Source organism: Macaca nemestrina, chromosome 7 (assembly GCF_043159975.1).
Source record: "Macaca nemestrina isolate mMacNem1 chromosome 7, mMacNem.hap1, whole genome shotgun sequence".
Lineage (NCBI taxonomy): Eukaryota > Metazoa > Chordata > Mammalia > Primates > Cercopithecidae > Macaca > Macaca nemestrina.
The window spans coordinates 5,430,766-5,451,582 of record NC_092131.1 but is presented as its reverse complement, the minus strand read 5'-3'; the positions used below and the strand labels follow the sequence as shown (position 1 = coordinate 5,451,582).

The 20,817-nt window shown below is 44.3% G+C and overlaps 1 protein-coding gene across 10 annotated transcripts in view; it reads right to left on the bottom strand.

Annotated features, from left to right (window-relative positions):
- LOC105467388 (MOK protein kinase) overlaps positions 1 to 18,603 on the bottom strand; it is an 86,748-nt gene extending 68,145 nt beyond the window's left edge. For 7 of the 10 annotated variants that reach the window (XM_071099566.1, XM_071099559.1, XM_071099561.1 and 4 more), the window contains exon 1: positions 18,393 to 18,596. Coding sequence is in view for 7 of the 10 variants with exons in the window: in XM_071099559.1 (XP_070955660.1) it covers positions 18,393 to 18,399 (7 nt within the window). In the remaining 3 variants the exon portion in view is untranslated. Of the gene's footprint in view, positions 1 to 18,392 lie in introns of all 10 variants that reach the window. The other 3 variants (XM_071099563.1, XM_071099560.1, XM_071099562.1) reach the window with 3 other exon arrangements.
- Between the last annotated feature and the right edge of the window lie 2,214 nt (positions 18,604 to 20,817).

Below are 20,817 nucleotides of genomic sequence, written 5' to 3'. Positions count from 1 at the left end.
TGAGCCGAGATTGAGCCACTGCACTCCAGCCAAGACTACACAGCAAAACTCCGTCTCAAAAAAAAAAAAAAAGAAAAAATTTATCTGGGCATGGTGGCACACACCTGTAATCTCAGCTACTCGGGAGGCTGAAGCGGGAGAATCACTTGAACCCGGGAGACGGAGGTTGCAGTGACCTGAGATCGTGCCACTGCACTCCAGCCTAGGCAACAGAGCAAGATTTCATCTCAAAAAAAAAAAAAGATTTATGAGGGGTCACTCTATTTAATTTTCTATACTTCTGGCATGCTTGAAATTTTCCATAATAAAAACAAAACAAAACAAAAAATAAGGCCACTTGTGGTGACTCACACCTATAATCTCAGCACTTTGGGAGGCTGATGTGGGAGGACTGTTTGAGCTCAGGAGTTTGAGTCCAGCTTGGGCAATATAGTAAGACCCTACCTTTACAAACAATGACAAAAAAATTAAGTGAGCTAGGTGTGGTGGTGCGACTGCAAAGGGCAGGAGAGAAGAGGGAAGAGGAGCAGATGGACATGGCTCTAGACAGACCTAAGCCCCTCTGCAACAAACAACAAGCCTGTAAGTTTTACACATCGGACATTTTCTCTGGAGCAAAAGAGCGATCTTACCTAAACAGAAATGCAACTTACCCCTCCTGCCCAGGAACATCAAGTGTCTTTCTGAGGTCAGGGCTCCAGCCCATCTGCCTGGGCCTGGCCAGCAGAGATGGGTGGTCTTCCCTAGGAATTTCACCTGCACATGCACAGGGTCTGTTGGCTATTCTCATTTGCAATCCAAGTCCCTGCTGAATCCCAATGCTCTTTTTTTTTTCATTACTGTAGCAGAGTTTTAAACTATTTGGCTTGCCTTTTCTATGTTTTGCTATGTTTTACTTTAACTTATTTTACTTGTTTTTTACTTTTATTCGAATACTAGGAATGTCAATCACGTGCCAGAGCGGCCATGTTCTGTTACCACCCTTTTAAGCCACAACTCACTGGGGCAAGAAACGCAAACAGCAACCAATAAGGTGGTCAAGCTAAGCAGGTTCCACCCAGTAGGCAAAGAAGTAGACCACTAGCTCTCACAGGAAAATGAACTGATAAGTATGCAGAGAGTAAAGCTGTGAACAGTGTGACCAAAGCTGAAAAGTCATGAGAGAGTAAGAGGCTAAAGGGGCCATAAATGGGCTAAAAGTAAACAGGAGTTAAAGATAAGCAAGACAGATCTACTAAAGTTGAACACAGGCATACCCTCTGACCTAGAAATTCCATTTCTAGGTTAGATACCCAAGTGAAATATGTTCGCCCGACACAAGAATGTTCACGGAAGCACTGTTTTTAAAAACCCAAAATGATAAACAACAGTAGACTAGATGTGATGGTTAATACTGAGTGTCAACTTGATTGGATTGAAGGATGCAAAGTATTGATCCTGGTGTGTCTGTGAGGGTGTTGGCAAAGGAGGTTAACATTTGAGTCAGTGGGTTAGGAAAGGCAGACCCACCCTTAATCTGGGTGGGCACCATCTAATCGGCTGCCAGTGCAGCCAAAATATAAAGCAGGCAGAACAGAAAAGACTAGACTGGCCTAGCCTCCCAGCCTACGTCTTTCTCCCGTGCTGGATGCTTCCTGCCCTTGAACATCGGAATCCAAGTTCCTCAGCTTTGGGACTCAGACGGGCTTCCTTGCTCCTCAGCCTGAAGACAGCCTATTGTGGGACTCTATGATTGTGTCAGTTAATACTCTTTAATACATTCCCCTTTATATACGTATCTATCCTATTAGTTCTGTCCCTCTAGAGAACACTAATATACTAGATAAATAAGTGCAGTATATCCACACAATGGTATACTATACAGTAATGAGAATAAACAAAGTACAACTACATATGATATGGCTACATCTCACAAACATCACATTAAGCAAAAGAACCTAATTGTAAAGAGTTCACATTGTATGATTCCATTTATATAAAGTTCAAAAACATGCAAAACTAAATACAACCCACAGATAAAGGAAAATATCTGCAAATCATATATCTGATAAGAAACTTGTATCTAGAATATGTAAATAAGTCTTATAACTCAATAATACAAAGTCAACCCAACTAAAAGGTGATCAAAGGATTTGGTAGACATTTCTCCAAAGACAACATAAAATTGACCAATAAGCTATGAAATGATGTTCAACATTATTAGTCATTAGGGAAAAGCAAGTCAAAACTATGATGAGATACCACTTCACACTCACTAGAATCAAAAAGATAGGTAACAAGTGTTGGTGAGGATGTGGAGACATTGGGACCCTCATACATTGCTGGCAGGAATGGAAAATGGTGCAGACACTATGAAAAACACTTTGGCAGTTCTTTGAGATGTTAAACAGAGTTACCATATGACCCAGCAATTCCACTCCTACATATATGCTCAAGAGAAACGAAAACGTATGTCCAAACAAAAACCTGTAAGTCAATGTTCACAGTAGCATTACTCATAATATCTCAAAGGTGGAAAGCACCAAAATGTCCATCAGTAGATGAAATGGATAAACAAAATGTGGTCTATCCATACAATGGAATATTATTCAGCCATGAAAAGGAATGAAGTACTAAAACATGCTACAACATGGATGAACCTTGAGGACATTACGCTAAGTGAAAGAAATCAGGCACAAAATGCCACATATTATGTGATCCCTCTTATATGAAATGTTCAGATAAGCAAATCCATAGAGACAGAAAACAGATTCATAATTGTCTAGGGTTGGTGGAATGTGAGATAAATAAGGAGTAACCACTAATGGGTACAGGTTTCTTTTGGGGATGATGAAAATATTTTAACATTAGATTATAGTTACGGTTACACAACTCAGAAAATATACTTAAAACCACTGAACTGTATACCTTAAATGAGTGAAAATTATAGTATGTATATTTCAATAACTCCATTAAAATGGACAACTCTGTGGTGTTGGAAATCAGAATAGTGGTTACCCTTGTGGGGTGAAGTGACCGAAATGGGCTGAAGGGGACATCAATGATACCAGGAATACTGTGCTTCTTGATCTGGAAGCAGGTTTTACGGGCATGTTCACTTCACCAACGTGTATACTTAAATATAAGTGCAGTGTTGTTTTGTTTTGTTTTGTTTTGTTTGAGACAGGGTCTCACTCTGTTGCCCAGGCTGGAGTGCAGTGGTGCAACCTCAGCTCCCTGCAACCTCTACCTTCCAGGCTCAAGCGACCATGCCACCTCAGCCTTCTGAGTAGCTGGGACTACAGGCACCCGCCACCATGCCCAGCTAATTGTTTTGCATTTTTTTAGAGACAGGATTTCACCATGTTGCCCAGGCTGGTCTCAAACTCCTCAGCACAAGGAATTCACCTGTCTTGGCCTCCCAAAGTGCTGGGATAACAGGCATGAGCTACCATGCTTGGTCAATTTGTGCAGTTTTCTGCATTATGTTATACTCTAATATAAAATTAGAAAAAACAAAACAAAACAGAGTTAGGAATAAGCAGGGAGTATAAGGAACAGAAATGACACACAGTGAAGAATATATTCTCATTAATGGCAGAATATGCATGTCTACAAATCCCTACTGCTGACATGCAAAACAAGCTGCTTTCAATACTATTCTAGTTCCTAAGAGGACCAGTTCCCTCCTGCTCTCAGGTTTTCCTATTCTTAAGCTCCAGTTTTTTTTTTTTCTTTTTTTTTTGAGACAGAGTCTCACTGTGTTGCCCAAATGATCTTGGCTCACTGCAACTTCCATCTCCCAAGTTCAAGAGATCCTCATGCCTCAGCCTCCCAAGTAGCTGGGATTACAGGTGTGTGTCACTATACCAAGCTAATTTTTGTATTTTTAGTAGAGACGGGGTTTCACCATGTTGGCCAGGCTGGTCTCAAACTCTTAACCTCAGGTAATCCACCCGCCTCAGCTTCCCACCTGCTTCACCCTCCCAAAGTGCTGGGATTATAGGCGTAAGCCACTGCACCCAGCCCTCAAGCTCCTTCTTTGTCAACGGTTATACTATGTCTCCATACTGTGAGGTGTAAGGAGACTTACTGGTCCTTACAACTGAAACCAAAACAATTCCCTTAATGCGAACTAAATGATAAAGAACACCTCTTCACCAGTCTTCCTAACAAGGAGACTAGATTCCTTTTCTCCATGGCTAGCACGAGACATCCTCTTTTGGTCTCTCGAAACAGGTCTCCACCCTATTTCCCAGGTGGCTTCCTCGTTCGAGATGAAAACCCTCTGGGAAGGGCTGACACTAACACAAGTATTAATTACTTGGTCCTGGCAACTTCCAAGAAGCAGGAGACAAAATGCATTACACTTAGAGAAACAAACAAACAAAAGACAGGGCACGGTGGCTCACGCCTATAATCCCAGTACTTTGGAAGGCTGAGGCGGGCGGATCATCTGAGGTCTGGAGTTCAAGACCAGCCTGACCAACATGGAGAAACCCCCCTCTACTAAAAATACAAAATTAGCCGGGTGTGGTGGTGCATGCCTGTCATCCCAGCTACTCAGGAAGGCTGAGGCAGGAGAATCGCTTGAACCCAGGAGGTGGAGGTTGTGGTGAGCCGAGACCACGCCACTGCACTCCAGCCTGGGCAAGAAGAGCGAAACTCAGTCTCAAAAAAAAAAAAGAAAAACAAACAAACAAATAAAAATAGTAAAAACAAACAAAAAAGGCTTGGGGAATGGAATATTATTTTAGTGTTAAGACCACTCAATTTGTATATGCGTAAATTGGTACATTAAAACTCACAGCCTGAGACAGAGCCAAGTGTTACAACTGGTCTGCGTTATGAGCAAAAGAAAGGTGGTCTACTGCACCAGGACGGGCTGCTCTCCATTATCGCTTCCAGGAAAAACAACCTGAGGATGCTGAATCTCTAGACCAGCGTTTTCCAACTGAGTACTACAAAACACGGCGATCCCTGAACCCTAAAGGGTATTCCACAAAAGAGGGTTCCATAAGCAAATAAATTTAGGAAATACAGAGTTAAATACAGCAAAATGTGTTTGCAGAATTCCTCAACGCCTTTCCCTGCATATGAGGTGAGTCTCCAAATGGAGGTGGGTGAGGTATACCCAGAGAACACCAGTTAACATCCCCCAGCACTGCTCTAGATCACCAAACCGAAGATCTTAGAATGCTATTAGAATCCCTTTTATCCAAGGTTTCCCTGAATAAAAGAGGAACTAATCTAGCTCCCAGCAAGACAGGGTTTCACAACTATTCTAGCTTTATTGTTCTTACTTGTCTTCTGGGAGAAATTGGCTAATGTAAGGTAGGAGTGAGCCCCACTGAGTCTTCAGGACAGAGCACGGTACCATATCCCTTCTGACAAAAAACCGGAAGCCATAACTTGCTTGACAACTATAGCTTAACTAAGTCCCAGACCCTCTCTACAACTGGAAACCTAATTAAATTCCATTAAATCCCAAAACCAGGCAATAAAGATACTTTGGTGCATCTCCAAGAAGCTTCTTCAAAAGAAATGGACCAAAATACAGGCCCTGGTCCTCACCACTAATTTGTACAGTTTAAAACCTCATTAAGTAATTTTGACAAGTTTCTTGAAGAGCCTCCAAACTTGAAACTTTGTGGGAAAATTCAACAGCCTGAACATCTTCTGCCCTTAGGCAGACCCTCATACTGACCTACCTCGCCCTATTCGTACTAGTCAAGGGATAGCTGCTGCTTGCTAAAACTCCACCAAAATTTACCCCTTCTCTTAAATGAATTAACTGGAAAGCCCAGAAATTTCTCTACAAGAAGATCAGTGTCTTTATTGTGCAGAAGAGCTCACACAGCAGGCCCGGGACTTCTCTCCTTAGAAAGGTCTGCTTGCGGCCAAGTGCGGTGGCTCACGCCTATAATCCCAGCACTTTGAGGGGCCAAGGCAGATGGATCACTTGAGGTCAGGAGTTCGAGACCAGCCTGGCCAACATGGTGAAACCCTGTCTCTACTAAAAATATAAAAACTGGCTGGGCGTGGTGGTGCACACCTGTAATTCCAGCTACTCAGAAGGCTGACGCAGAAGAATTGCTTGAACCTGGGAGGCAGAGGTTGCAATGAGCTGAGATTGAGATTATACCACTGCACTCCAGCCTGGGCGACAGAGCAAGACTCTGTCTCAAAAAAAAAAAAAAAAAAAAAGCCGGGTTGAAAGGGGTTGGCCTTTGGCTGGCCTCTGGGAACTTGCATGTCAGGCTTCCACCATTTCCTAAATGGTAAGAGTGGCTCACTGTCCCTAAACTGCCTGTGCAGACAATATGGTTTATGCTAGACACCTGCTTTCCTTCTGGCAGTCTGGAATTTTGATAGGTGCTAGGCAGATAGGTGCCTACATGACCAGTCCATAATAAAAACTCAGGGCATGGAGTCTCTAATGAGTTCCGTGATATACAAGAGTTCACATGTGTGGTTACAACTTGTTGCTAGAGAAATTAAGAGCATCCCATGTGACTCCATTGAGAGAGAATTCCTGGGCCTAGTTCCTCCAGACTTCTTCCCAGGTGCCTTTTCCCTTTGCTGATTTCACTTTGTATCATTTCACTGGAGGAAATCATAGCTGTGAGCATGATTATGTGCTAAGTCCTGTGAGTCCCCCTAGCAAATCATGAAACCTAGGGTGGTCTTGGTACTCCCCATAATGCAATTATGCTATACTTCAGCCTAAGTGAATTAAACATTCATGGCAGTATGACTAAATCATCATGTTAATAAAGACTTTTTAGGCTGGGCATGGTGGCTCACACCTGTAATCCCAGCACTTTGGGAGGCCGAGGTGGGCGGATCACCTGAGATCAGAAGTTTGAGACCAGCCTGGCCAGCATGGTGAAACCCCATCTCTACTAAAAATACAAAAAATTAGCCGGGCACGGTGACCTGTGCCTGTAATCCCAGCTACTCAGGAGGCTGAAACAGGAGAACTGTTTGAAGCCGGGAGGCAGAGGCTGCAGTGAGCTGAGATCACGCCACTGTACTGCAGTCTGGGCAACAGAGCAAAACTCTGTCTCAAAAAAAAAAGTAACAATAATAAGGACTTCTTAGCACCAGCTATATATCACACACCATGCCATGCACTGTAGACACAAAGATCATTAAGATATAGTCCCAAGTCTTGAGAATTTACAGTATGTCCCCACGCCCCTAATTTTAGGTCCTTTCCTTATAAAAGAGGGAGGTTGGAAATGGAACACTTTGGTTTAGAAAATATCAATAGTCAAATTATGGAGTACATAGGCCAGGCGTGGTGGCTCGCACCTGTAATCCCAGCATTTTGGGAGGCCAAGGCGGGTGGATCACGAGGTCAGGAGATAGAGACCATTCTGGCTAACACGGTGAAACCCTGTCTCCACTAAAAATACGAAAAATTAGCCGGGCGTGGTGGCAGGCACCTGTAGTCCCAGCTACTTGGGAGGCTGAGGGAGGAAAATGGCATGAACCCGGGAGGTAGAGCTTGCAGTGAGCCAAGATCGTGCCACTGCACTCCAGCCTGGGCGACAGAGCAAGACTCCGTCTCAAAAAAAATAAATAAATAAAAATTATGGAGTACATAGTGTGTAATACCGAATACATGATGCTCTGGATTCCAATCTTCCAGGACCGGCCTGGGAAGCCTGCAAGCAGATGTCTGTCTTCCTTCTGTGTGCACCTTGTCCTCCTGTTACAGAACTGCCCATGCTCCACTTTGCGCCTTCTCCTCATAAAGCCATAAACCCCTTAAAGGGAAAGTCTACAATCTGTTCTCGTTTGTGCCATTACACTTAGAGAAACAAAAACCAACAGGAAAAACAAAAAAAGCTTGGGGAATTAAATATTATTTTAGTATTAAAACCATTCAATTTGTATATGAGTGAATCTGTACATTAACAGCCTCAGTGAGACTGGGCGTGTTAGCTCATGCCTGTCATCACAGCACTTTGGGAGGCTGAGGCGGGCAGATCACCTGAGGTCAGGGGTTCCAAATCAGCCTGGCCAACATAATGAAAACCCGTCTCTATTAAAAATAGAAAAATTAGCCAGGAGGGTGGCACGCATCTGTAATCCCGGCTGCTAGCAAGGCTGAGGCATGATAATTGCTTGAACCTGGGAGGCGAAGGTTGCAGTGAGTGGAGATTGTGCCACTGCATCCAGCCTAGGCGACAGAGCTAGATTCCATCTCAAAAACAAAAAACAAACAAAAAACTTTATAAATAAAGATGGTATTCACAGTGTCACAAAAGTAAGAATGCCAGAAACTTAAATATCCAGTATCAAGGAAATGTTCTAATAAGCTATGAAACAGCAACAGACTGAAATATTATGTAACCATTGATAATGATGCTTTCAAATAATATTTCATGACATGGGAAATGTTCAGCCACAATTTCATGTTAAGTGAAAAAAAGGATGATAATGATCACACACACAAAACATGCACAGAAAAAGACTGAATATAGCTGGGTGTGGTGGCTCACGCCTGTAATCCCAGTACTTTGGGAGGCTGAGGCAGGTGGATCATCTGAGGTAGGGAGCTCAAGACCAGCCTGATCAACATGGAGAAACCCCGTCTCTACTAAAAATACAAAATTAGCTGGGCGTGGTGGTGCACGCTCGTAATCCCAGCTACTCGGGAGGCTGAGGCAGGAGAATCGCTTGAACCTGGGAGGCGGAGGTTGCGGTGAGCCGAGATCATAGCGCCATTGCACTCCAGCCTGGGCAACAAGAGCGAAACTCCATGACAAAAAAAATAAAAAATAAAAAAATAAAAAAAAGAAACGAAAAAAACTGAATATAAATATGTAAATATTTTAATGTATCTATGCCTGAGTGGGACTGAAGGTGATTTAAATTTTGTTCATTATACTTATCTACATTATTCAATGTTCGCAATGAATATGCATTACTTTAAATGTATGTAAAGGTGAACATTTCAAGAAATTTAAGAAATCAGTGAAAGTATTGACTAAGTGCCAAGAAAAACATGAACTTAAAATGAACTGTTTTAAAACTACAATATCATTTTAAAGGAAGACAGTCATAGAGATCATGGAAAGGGGCCGGGCATGGTGGCTCACACCTGTAATCCCAGCACTCTGGGAGGCTGAGGCGAGCAGATCGCCTGAGCCCAGGAGTTTGAGATCAGCCTGGGTAACATGGTGAAATCTTGTCTCTACCAAAAATACAAAAAAAAATTAGCCAGGTGTGGTGATGCATGCCTGTAGTCCCAGCTACTTGGGAGGCTGAGATAGGAGAATCATCTGAGCCTGGGAAGTCAAGGCTGCAGTGAGCCATGATGGTGCGACTGTACTCCAGCTTGAGTGACAGACAGAGACCTGTCTCACAAAGAAAAAAAAATAAAATCACAGGAGGGATTGGAGGTCAATCACTGGAAGTCAAGCTGTGGACTAAGCAATTTGGATTTAAGAAAGAGAGAATTTACACAATAAATTCCAATTTGTGTTTTGTCACAGATAAATTAAGCAGACTTGCTTTAAAAAAATAGGTCAACTGTGAACTTCAAAGTGGTTTCAGCACACAAATTCAGTGTGTGCCAATGTCCCAGGCTGGCTCTAAACCATCACGACCAGCAATAAATGGAACTTGCTGCACTGGAGGTGTCTGTTGGTAGATAAAGGGGTCACTTGTTTCCCTTATGGCTCTTCTAGTAGGCAGAAGGTATGTAGTATAAAACAAGGATAAAAGGCAAGGAGAAAAAAAGAAAACGTCTCTATGAAAAAATACCTGGGAAAAGTTCCTATTCTCTCCAACAAGATCTGGCACATTTTCATAGGCCTTCGAAATTAAACAAAAAACACTGAAATGCAGACAAAGCATGATACAAAGTTCTGAAGGGCACAGAGCTATGATACCGTAAATGAAAGTCACATCCCACATTATTGGGAATAAACAAGCACCAAAACAAAAAGAAAAACAGATTCAAGGACAAAGAGGGGTTAAAATAACAGAGTTGGATGAAAAAGAGACAACAAGGGAGATAAATGAATACATCTATATTAAGATTCTATGCACATTTATTAAACCAAGGCTTGTTTGTTGAAGTGGAATTTAAGCCTTATTTAACAAGTGAAAATGAGGGTCAAATTCACTTTTTGTGAAACGTAAAACTTGTCAGGTTCAAGTCTAAACATTTTTATTAATATGCTTTTTGTAAAGTTCTTTTTTTTTTTTTTTTTTTTTTTTGATACAGAGTCTTGCTCTGTCACCCAGGCTGGAGTGCAGTGGCCGGATCTCAGCTCACTGCAGCCTCCGCCTCCCGGGTTCACGCCATTCTCCTGCCTCAGCCTCCCGAGTAGCTGGGACTACAGGCGCCCGCTACCTCGCCCGGCTAGTTTTTTGTATTTTTTAGTAGAGACGGGGTTTCACCGTGTTAGCCAGGATGGTCTCGATCTCCTGACCTTGTGATCCGCCCGCCTCGGCCTCCCAAAGTGCTGGGATTACAGGCTTGAGCCACCGTGCCCGGCCTTTTTTTTTTTTTTTTTTTTTTTGAGACGGAGTCTCGCTCTGTCACCCAGGCTGGAGTGCGGTGGCCGGATCCCGGCTCACTGCAAGCTCTGCCTCCCGGGTTTACGCCATTCTCCTGCCTCAGCCTCCCAAGTAGCTGGGACTACAGGCGCCTGCCACCTCGCCCGGCTAATTTTTTTGTATTTTTTAGTAGAGACAGGGTTTCACCGTGTTAGCCAGGATGGTCTCGATCTCCTGACCTCGTGATCCGCCCGCCTCGGCCTCCCAAAGTGCTGGGATTACAGGAGTGAGCCACTGCGCCTAGCCACCCCAGGATTTTGAGACCAGTCTAGGCAATACGGTGAGACCCTCATCTTTAAAATAAATAAATAAATAAATAAAAATGGCTCACGCTTGTAATCCCAGCACTTTGGGAGGCCGAGGTGGGCGGATCACAAGGTCAGGAGATCGAGACCACCTTGGCTAACATGGTGAAACCCCGTCTCTTACTAAAAGTACAAAAAATTAGCCAGGCGTAGTGGCGGGCACCTGTAGTCCCAGCTACTCGGGAGGCTGAGGCAGGAGAATGGCGTGAACCCAGGAGGCAGAGCTTGCAGTGAGCCGAGATTGCGCCACTGCAACTCCAGCCTGGGTAACAGTGCAAGACTCCATCTCAAAAATAATGATAATAATAATAATAAATATAAACAAGGCCGGGCGTGGTGGCTCAAGCCTGTAATCCCAGCACTTTGGGAGGCCGAGACGGGCGGATCACGAGGTCAGGAGATGGAGACCATCCTGGCTAACACAATGAAACCCCGTCTCCACTAAAAATACAAAAAAATTAGCCGGGCGTGGTGGCGGCGCCTGTAGTCCCAGCTACTCGGGAGGCTGAGGCAGGAGAATGGCGGGAACCCGGGAGGCGGAGCTTGCAGTGAGCCGAGATCGCGCCACTGCACTCCAGCCTGGGCGACAGAGCGAGACTCCGCCTCAAAAAAAATAAATAAATAAATAAATATAAACAAAAGTTGAGGCTCACACACAGAAGGAGATGAAAAGGATTGAGGTACCTTTTTTGAGTCTATGAAAATACTAGCATTTAAGAAAGACAAATTACTTAACTCTTCCCATGGTGGAAAAAAAACAAGACAGCTTAAACCTCATTGTAATTACAACAGATACTTTCAAAAATTCTCTCCGGGCTGGACGCAGTGGCTCACACCTGTAATCCCAGCACTTTGGGAGGTTGAGGCGGGTAGATCACCCGAGGTGAGGAGTTCGAGACCAACCTGGCCAACATGGTAAAACCCTGTCTCTACTAAAACTACAAAAATGAGCCAGGCATGGTGGTGTGCGCCTATAATCCCAGCTACTCAGGAGGCTGATGCATGAGAATTGCTTGAACCCTGGAGGCAGAGGTTGCAGTCAGCCAAGATCATGCCACTGCACTCCAGCCTGGACAACAGAGTGAGATTCTATCCAAAAAAAAAAAAAATTCTCTTTGATACGATAGCAAACTGTTACTGTCTTCAAAGTATAACTTCTCTGGCTTTTTGTTTTATTTATTTATTTATTTATTTATTTATTATCATTATTATTATTTTTTGAGACGGAGTCTGTCTCGCTCTGTCACCCAGGCTGGAGTGCAGTGGCGCAATCTTGGCTCACTGCAAGCTCCGCCTCCCAGGTTTACGCCATTCTCCTGCCTCAGCCTCCCGAGTAGCTGGGACTACAGGTGCCCGCCACGACGCCTGGCCAATTTTTTGTATTTTTAGTGGAGATTGGGTTTCACCGTGTTAGCCAGGATGGTCTCAATCTTCTGACCTCGTGATCTGCCCGCCTCGGCCTCCCAAAGTGCTGAGATTACAGGCCTCAGCCACCGCGCCGGCCTTGTTTTATTTTTTGAAACAGGGTCTTCCTTTGACATCCAGGCTGGAGAGCAGTGGTGTGATCCCAGCTCACTACAGCCTCAAATTCCTGGGTTCAAGCAATGCTCCTGCCTCAGCCTCCCAAGTACCTGGGACCACAGGTATGCACTGCCATGCTTGGCCAATTTTTAAATTGTTTAGTAGAGATAGAGTCTTGTCATGTTGCCCAGGCTGGTCTCAAACTCCTGGACTTAAGCAATCTCCTGCCTTAGCCTCCCAAAGTGCTGGGTTTATAGACATGAGCCGCCATGCCTGGCCACTTTTCTCTTTTTATAGGTATGTTTTGAAAAATTCATTAAAAAGTTGAGACAGGACCAGGCACAGTGGCTCATGCCTATAATCCAGGAGTCCAAGACCAGCCTGGGCAATGTAGGGAGACCCCCATCTCTAATAAACAATTAAAAATCTAATCCTGGGCAGTCGGGCACCGTGGCTCATGCATGTAATTCCAGCACTTTGGGAGGCCAAGGCGGGCAGATTGCCTGAGGTCAGGAGTTTGAGACCAACCTGGCCAGCATAGTGAAACCCCGTCTCTACTAAAAATACAAAAATTAGCCAGGTGTCTTGGCAGGCACCTGTAAGCCCAGCTACTCAGGAAGCTGAGGCAGGAGAATCACTTGAACCCGGGAGGTGGAGGTTGCAGTGAAATGAGATCACACCATTGGACTCCAGCCCAAGAAACAGGGCAAGACTCCATCTCAAAAAAAAAAAAAAAAAAAAGTAAGCCTGGGCTGGACAACACAACAAAACCCCATCTCCACCAAAAAAATTTTTAAAAGAAATTAGCCGCGTGAGGAGGCACGTGCCTGTGGTCCTAACTACTCAGGAGGCTGAGGTGGGAGGCTTGCCTGAGCCCAGGAGATGGAGGCTGCCATGAGCTGTGACTACACCACAGCACTCCAGCCTGGGCAACAGAGCAAGACTCTATCTGGAAAAAAAAAAAAAAAAAAAGTTCGGACAGGAAAAAAGAGTGGTACTTCAACTAGACTAGATAAAGGGAAACTTTTCCAAGTAAGGATCTGACCGATGTTTTCATTCTTTCGCTTTTTATATCCCTGCCTTCCATCTGCTGAAATAGCAAATAATAATTCACTCACAATTTATCATGTACCAGACACTGTGCTATGACCTTTACATAGATGATTTCACTTAATCTTTGAAACAATGCTATGTGAGGGTATTATCATCCCCGTTTAAAGATAAATGTGGCTGGGCGCACTGGCTCACGCCTGTAATCCCAGCACTTTGGGAGGCCGAGGCAGGTGGATCACCTGAGGTCAGGCGTTCTTGACCAGCCTGACCAACATGGTGAATCCCTGTCTCTACTCAAAATACAAAAAGTAGCCAGGTGTGGTGGTGCGCCTAAAATCCCAGCTACTCAGGAGGCTGAGACGGGAGAATCGCTTGAACCCAGGAGGCAGAGGTTGCAGTGAGCCAAGATTGTGCCACCGTACTCATTCCAGCCTGGCCAACAGAGCGAGCTCCATCTCCAAATAAAAAAGAAACTTTTATTTATTTATTTATTTATTTATTTATTTTATTTTATTATTTTTTTTTTTTTGAGACGGAGTCTCACGCTGTTGCCCAGGCTGGAGTGCAGTGGCCTGATCTCGGCTCACTGCAAGCTCCGCCTCCCGGGTTCCCGCCATTCTCCTGCCTCAGCCTCCTGAGTAGCTGGGACTACAGGCTCCCGCCACCGCGCCCGGCTAATTTTTTGTATTTTTAGTAGAGACGGGGTTTCACTGTGGTCTCGATCTCCTGACCTTGTGATCCGCCCGCCTCGGCCTCCCAAAGTGCTGGGATTACAGGCTTGAGCCACCGCGCCCGGCCAAAAGAAACTTTTAAGATGACTTCAGCTCCAGCCACCATCTGACTGCATGAGAGACTTCCAGTAAGACCTGCCTAGTTGAATCCAGGCAACCTGAAGAACCACAAGAAAGACTGTGTTTCTTTAAGCCACAAAATTGAAGCGATCTGTTACGCAGCAATAGATTACCTGAACAACGAAGAAAAGCAGCATAAGAAAAAAAAATAACATGCCTGAAGCTACCATGCCTACCGGCTCCAAAGCCCACACTGTTATCAACTGCACTGTGTCACTCTTTGCTCTCTACTGTTGCAAATGATGCCAAATAAAAAGAAAGACAGGAATACTCCACAGAATAACACACCTCTAAACACATGGGCATCGCCTAGAAAACAAGTACAAAAATACACCTATAAAATCCTGAAAGATCCCTGTAATAATCTAGCATTCCCAGCCCCACTCTGACCCCAAGCTATGGATCCAGTTTCACCATTACTCACTTTTCCTGATCATTCTTCTTTAACTGTGTCTCTGTGATTTCCAGTTCTGGAATATACTCTCCACTCTTAACTATTTTTAAATCATTTATCTAATGATCAGATGTAAACCACGGGGATAAAAGGTTACAATAATTCTTAGAGTAGATTTTAAGGTAGAAGGAAGAAAGGGAGAATAAAGATGTCACCACTAAACCAAGTAACCAAAAACTACCAAAATGACCATCTAAAAGAACATACCAAACAATACTAAATATACTTTAAAAACAAAAGTTTACAAGAAGTAAATCATAAATGTAAGTTTTTTGTGTATTTTTTTGTTTTGTTTTTATTTTTATTTTTTTGCATTTTATGGTTGAGACGGGGTTTCACCACATTGGCCAGGCTGGTCTCGAACTCCTCACTTCAAGTGATCAGCCAACCTCAGCCTCCCGAAGTGCTGGGATTACAGGCGTGAGCCACCGTGCCCGCCCCATAAATGTAAATTTTATATGTATACACACACATACTTTTTTTTTTTCTTTGCTCTGTTGCCCAGGCTAGAGTGCAGTGGCGCCATCTCGGCTCACTGCAACCTCTGCCTCCCAGGTTCAAGCGATTCTCCTGCCTCAGCCTCCCTAGTAGCTGGGATTACAGGCGCCTGCCACCACGCCCGACTAATTTTTATATTTTTAGTAGAGATGCGGTTTCACCATGTTGGCCAGGCTGGTCTCGAACTCCTGGCCTCAAGTGATCCACCCACCTCAGCCTCCCAAAGTGCTGGAATTACAGACGTGAGCCACTGTGCCCAGCCCACAAATGTAAATGTAAATTTTATATATATACACACACACACATTTTTTTTTTTTTGATACGGAGTCTCTTGCTCTGTTGTCCACGCTGGAGTGCAGTGGCGCAATCTCGGCTCACTGCAAGCCCCGCCTTAAGGGTTCACGCCATTCTCCTGGCTCAACCTTCCAAGTAGCTGGGACTACAGGCACCAGCCACTATGCCTAACTTTTTGTATTTTTAGTAGAGACAGGGTTTCACCATGTTAGCCAGGATGGTCTTGATCTCCTGACCTTGTGATCTGCCCGCCTTGGCCTCCCAAAGCGCTGGGATTACAGGCGTGAGCCACCGCGTCCGGCCGGCACATACACACATTTCTATATAGGTGTACACACACAGTGCTAACATTACTCTTTTAAAAAGGGAGAAATACACATTTACATATTTATATATAATATATATATAGAGAGAGAGTAAATTACTGAGAGTGATGCCTCTAGGTAGTGGGGTATGAAGAGTCTAAGAGAAAGGCCAGGCACGGTGGCTCACGTCTGTAATTCCAACACTTTGGGAGGCCGAAGTGGGCAGATCGCTTGACGTCAGGAGTTCGAAACCAGCCTGACCAACATGTTGAAACCCCGTCTTTACCAAAAAAATACAAGTTAGCTGGGCGTGGTGGTGCACACCTGTAATCTCAGCTACTTGGGAGGCTGAGGTGGGAGAATCATTTGATCCCGGGAGGCAGAGGTTGCAGTGAGCCAAGATTACACCACTACACCCCAGCCTGGGTGACACAGCAAGACCCTGTCAAAAAAAAAAGAGTCTAAGAGAAAAAGAAGGTAGATAAATAAACCAAATGATCAAATCTAACTTCAGCAAAACTGCGATGAGCTGACATCACACACTCTGGAAGGGCCACACTGACAGAGACACAATGTCACCTCTCTCATATTCCTGGTAAAAACATTTAAGCTGAAGCTAATCGTGAGGCAACAATCAGAAAAATTCAAATTGAGATATATTCTGCAAAACACCTGGGCTGGATTCTTTAAAAATGTCATTTGGCCTACAGAGGATAGTCAAAAATAAAAATGAAACTATCATTGTCATGAAAGACACAAAAGGCAGGGACACCATATTAAAAGAGACCAAAGAGATGTGACAACAGAATGCAATTTGTGATTCTTGATTGGACTGTAGAACAAATATAAACAACTATAACAGATGTTATTGGGATAAATGGAAAGACTGAAATACGGACTGTATATTAGAGTATTGTATCATCGTTAAATGTTCTAAATGTGTTATTTGTAATGTGATGATGTAGGAGAATGTCCTTGTTCTTGGCAGATAACTGCTGAAAGAAGTGGTGAATTATCAGTAGTCTACAACTAACTCTTGAAAGGTCCAGTGAAAATAAATACACAAATGGGAGAGAGAAAACACCAGAGCGAAAGTGAGCACACAAAAATAAGGCAAAATGGTGCGTCTAAGTGAAGGACGGGTTTATAAATATCCAGTGTACCGCTCTTGCAACTTTCCTGTACATCTGAAAATTTTCAAAACAAACAGATGGGAAGAAAAAAGGAATACAGTACAAAATATGTGCAGTATACATAGTCTGCACTGTAAGTAAAAGTGTAAAGTCTTTTGTAGACTTTTGATTCTAACTACAGTTTTGTAGTGCGTTAATGAAAAAGGTAAACATTAAACAATATCCAACAAAAGAAAATAAAAATAAAAATGCCTTGTAAAGGGTGAATGAATTATTTTAAATATTATGCAACGTACACTATTGACAATTAGAACACAACGCAAATTTAACATTATAACTACTCCTAACATAATCTTTTCACAGCAAAGGTCTGAATTTTTACTGCACCTCTGGTTCACAGCCATAAACAATTATACATGTACAGTAATAATAAAAAATCATTCTAGCTGCTTGCACTCGGATTGTCAATAATCCACAAATCCTACCAGAGGTAAATTTTTTTACCCGTTACATTTTCTAGAATGACTACCTCATTTTCCAACTCTGAAGTAACAGCTTTTAACTAAAAGGTTGCTTCAAAATGACTATTAAAAAATGGTTCCTATAAAACACTACTGCTTGACCCAAAAATAAAATAAAGCACACAGCCCAGCTTTCCTCTCAATTGGACACTAAACCAGTACCATGAAAAGGCAGGGAGCCACACTATAAGCGCTCCCTGCGTTTCTGCCGAATCTTCAAGAAAAGAATGTCAGGTTCGAGCCAGCATTTAAAAAAATAAAATGAGGCCGGGCGCGGTGGCTCAAGCCTGTAATCCCAGCACTTTGGGAGGCCGAGACGGGCGGATCATGAGGTCAGGAGATCGAGACCATCCTGGCTAATACGGTGAAACCCCGTCTCTACTAAAAAATACAAAAAACTAGCCGGGCGAAGTGGCGGGAGCCTGTAGTCCCAGCTACTCGGGAGGCTGAGGCAGGAGAATGGCGTGAACCCGAGAGGAGGAGCTTGCAGTGAGCTGAGATCCGGCCACTGCACTCCAGCCTGGGTGACGGAGCAAGACTCCGTCTCAAAAAAAAAATAATAAATAAATAAATAAATAAATAAATAAAATGAATCACACTCAACTCCCTAAACTTCGATGTAAGAACTACGCACCGGCACCAAATATGCCTGAACGGGACTTGGGTCGGCTCTCCGAGACCCCAAAGTTCCCAACCTAGCCCCAACCCCTCGAGCTTCCCCCAGGGGCACCGGCTTCTTCCAGCCAAGGGGGATTCGGGGTCCACATGCAGAGCCGCCACGGCAGAAGGCGACGACGCCCGGCCCCGCCGGCCCCACAGGCCCCTCAAGCTCCCCCAGTCCCTCCCGCCCCCGCCACTCGCTCTCCAGTCCCTGCCCCCATCCCTGGTCCCACTCACTCTTCATCTTGGATGCGGAAGCTGGCGACAACCCCTTGCCGACACTGGACGGAAAAGAAAAACGCAGGAAGGGTGTCCGCCTGCTTTCCACTTCCCTGAGGCGGGGTCCCGCACTAGGATCTCCGTGGTGGTCCCTCGAAGGAGAGCGTTAGCATCCGGCCGCCATGTTGTGTCTCTGTCACCCTAGCAACCGTCAGGCCCTGAACGCCACGACCTGTCGCTCGCGCGTGCGCAAGATGCTCCGCTCGTATACGCGTGCGCAGTGAAGCCCGTTCGCTCAGCAGGGTTGCTAAGCAACCTCTCCGCCGCTTCCATGTAAATACTGTGCAATTCCCCGCCTTCGCACAGAGGCGACTTTCACCCGGCTCGCTTTCTTTGCTGGCCTGGGAACTGAACGATTTGGAACCCACTACGTGGACGATAGCCTTGAGCTTTAATTGGGCTTGGGAGCTTCTACGCGAATTTTTTTTTTTTTTTTTGAGACGGAGTCTCGCTTTGTCGCCCGGGCTGGAGTGCAGTGGCACGATCTTGACTGACTGCAACCTCCCACTCCCGGGTTCAAGCGATTCTCCTGCCTCAGCCTCCTGAGTAGCTGGAATTACAGGTGCCCGCCAACAAACCCGGCTAATTTTTATATTTTTCGTAGAGACGGGGTTTCACTATGTTGGCCAGGCTGGTCTCGAACTCTTGACCTCAAGTGATCAGCCCGCCTTGGCCTCCCAAAATGCTGGGATAATAGGCGTGAGCCACAGCGCCTGGGCAGTTTTTCTTTTCTTTTTCTTTTTCTTTTTTTTTTTATAAGACAGAGTCTCGCTCTGTTGCCCAGGTTGGAGTGTAATGGAGTGATCTCGGCTCACTGCAACCTCTGCCTCCCGAGTTCAAGCAATTCTCCTGACTCAGCCTCCTGAATAGCTGGGATTATAGGCATATCCCACAATGCCCAGCTAATTTTTTTTTTTTTTTTTTTTTTTTTTTTTTTTTTTAGTAGAGATGGGGTTTCACCACGTTGGCCAGGCTGGTCTTGAACTCCTGACCTCAAGTAGTACGCCTGCCTTGGCCTCCCAAAGTGTTGGGATTACAGGCGTGAGCCACCACTCCCAGCTCATTCAACAAATATTATTAAACACCTATTTGCCAGGTATTGCTCTAGGCATGTGGGATACATGAATAAAAAAGACTGGCACCAAAGCATCTCATGATATTTCAGAGCAATAGGGAGAGTGAGAAGTTCCAAAAGTATCAAAAGAGAAAAACTGATCATATCCAAAAGATTGGGTTCCAGCATGATGTTGGACTTCTCAGCAGCAAAACTAGACATAGTAGACAGAGAAGTGCAGCTTTCCAAGTACCAAGGGACAGTAACCTGTATCCTAAAATTTTCTAATTATTAGCCTAGTGTGAGGGTAAGAAGAAAGATGTGGGCCAGGCAAAGTTGCTCATGCCTGTAATCCAGGCACTTTGGGAGGCCAAGGCAGGAGGATCACTAGAGCTCTGAAGTTCAACACCAACCTGAGCAAGATAGTGAAACCCCATCTCTACCAAAAATACAAAAATGAGTCAGGCGTGTTGGCACATGCCTGTGGTCCCAGCTACTTGAAAGGCTGAGGAGGGAGGATCCTTGGAGCCCAGAAAGTTGAGGCTACAGTGAGCCATGATCATGCCACTGCACTCCAGCCTGGGTGACAGAGTGAGATTCCATCTCAAAAAAAAAAAAAAAAAAAAAAAAAAGGAAGGAAGGAGGGAGGAAGGGGGAGAGGAAGAGAGAGAGAGAAACCAAGCAAGAAAGATGTATTCAGATATGCAAGATCTCATTTACTTTCCATGAGCCATTTCTTGGGAAACCAATGAAGAACGTTCAGAACCCAAATGAAAGGTAAGTAAAAGAGGCAGCAACCTGGAATCAGGAAGCAGAGGACCCGACAAAGAAAAAGGGGAAAGGGATTCCCAGGATGGTGGTGAAGACCCGCCCAGGATTAAACTGCGGCAGGCCTGGAGAACCACCAATCCAGGTTAGACCAGGAGGATGGGAAGCTCTGAAAGGATATCTCCCAACTTAAACACAGAAAACAATTGCTACATTATCTCACGTATTTGATTACATTAAGAGCAGTTTCATAATTCTGGCAGAAAGTCAGTGACTGTTACATAGAAAAGTAAGCAAACCAAATGCAAAGGAAAACAAGAAGTTCCATTAGAAAGGAATGTAATTACAGTACACTATGTGGCTCAGTTGAGAACAGTGTTGACATAGGCATAGCAATATAAACACTAACTATTGATTTCAGTAAAACTTGGTAGTATTAGTATTTGGGGATGATGAGAGAGGTTTCGAAAGTGTACATGCATTGGGGGAATGTTGGCAAAAGAACCTCACTTAGCATAGAATGAAGTCAATAGATAAAGTCTAAAATTGAAAAAAAAAAGA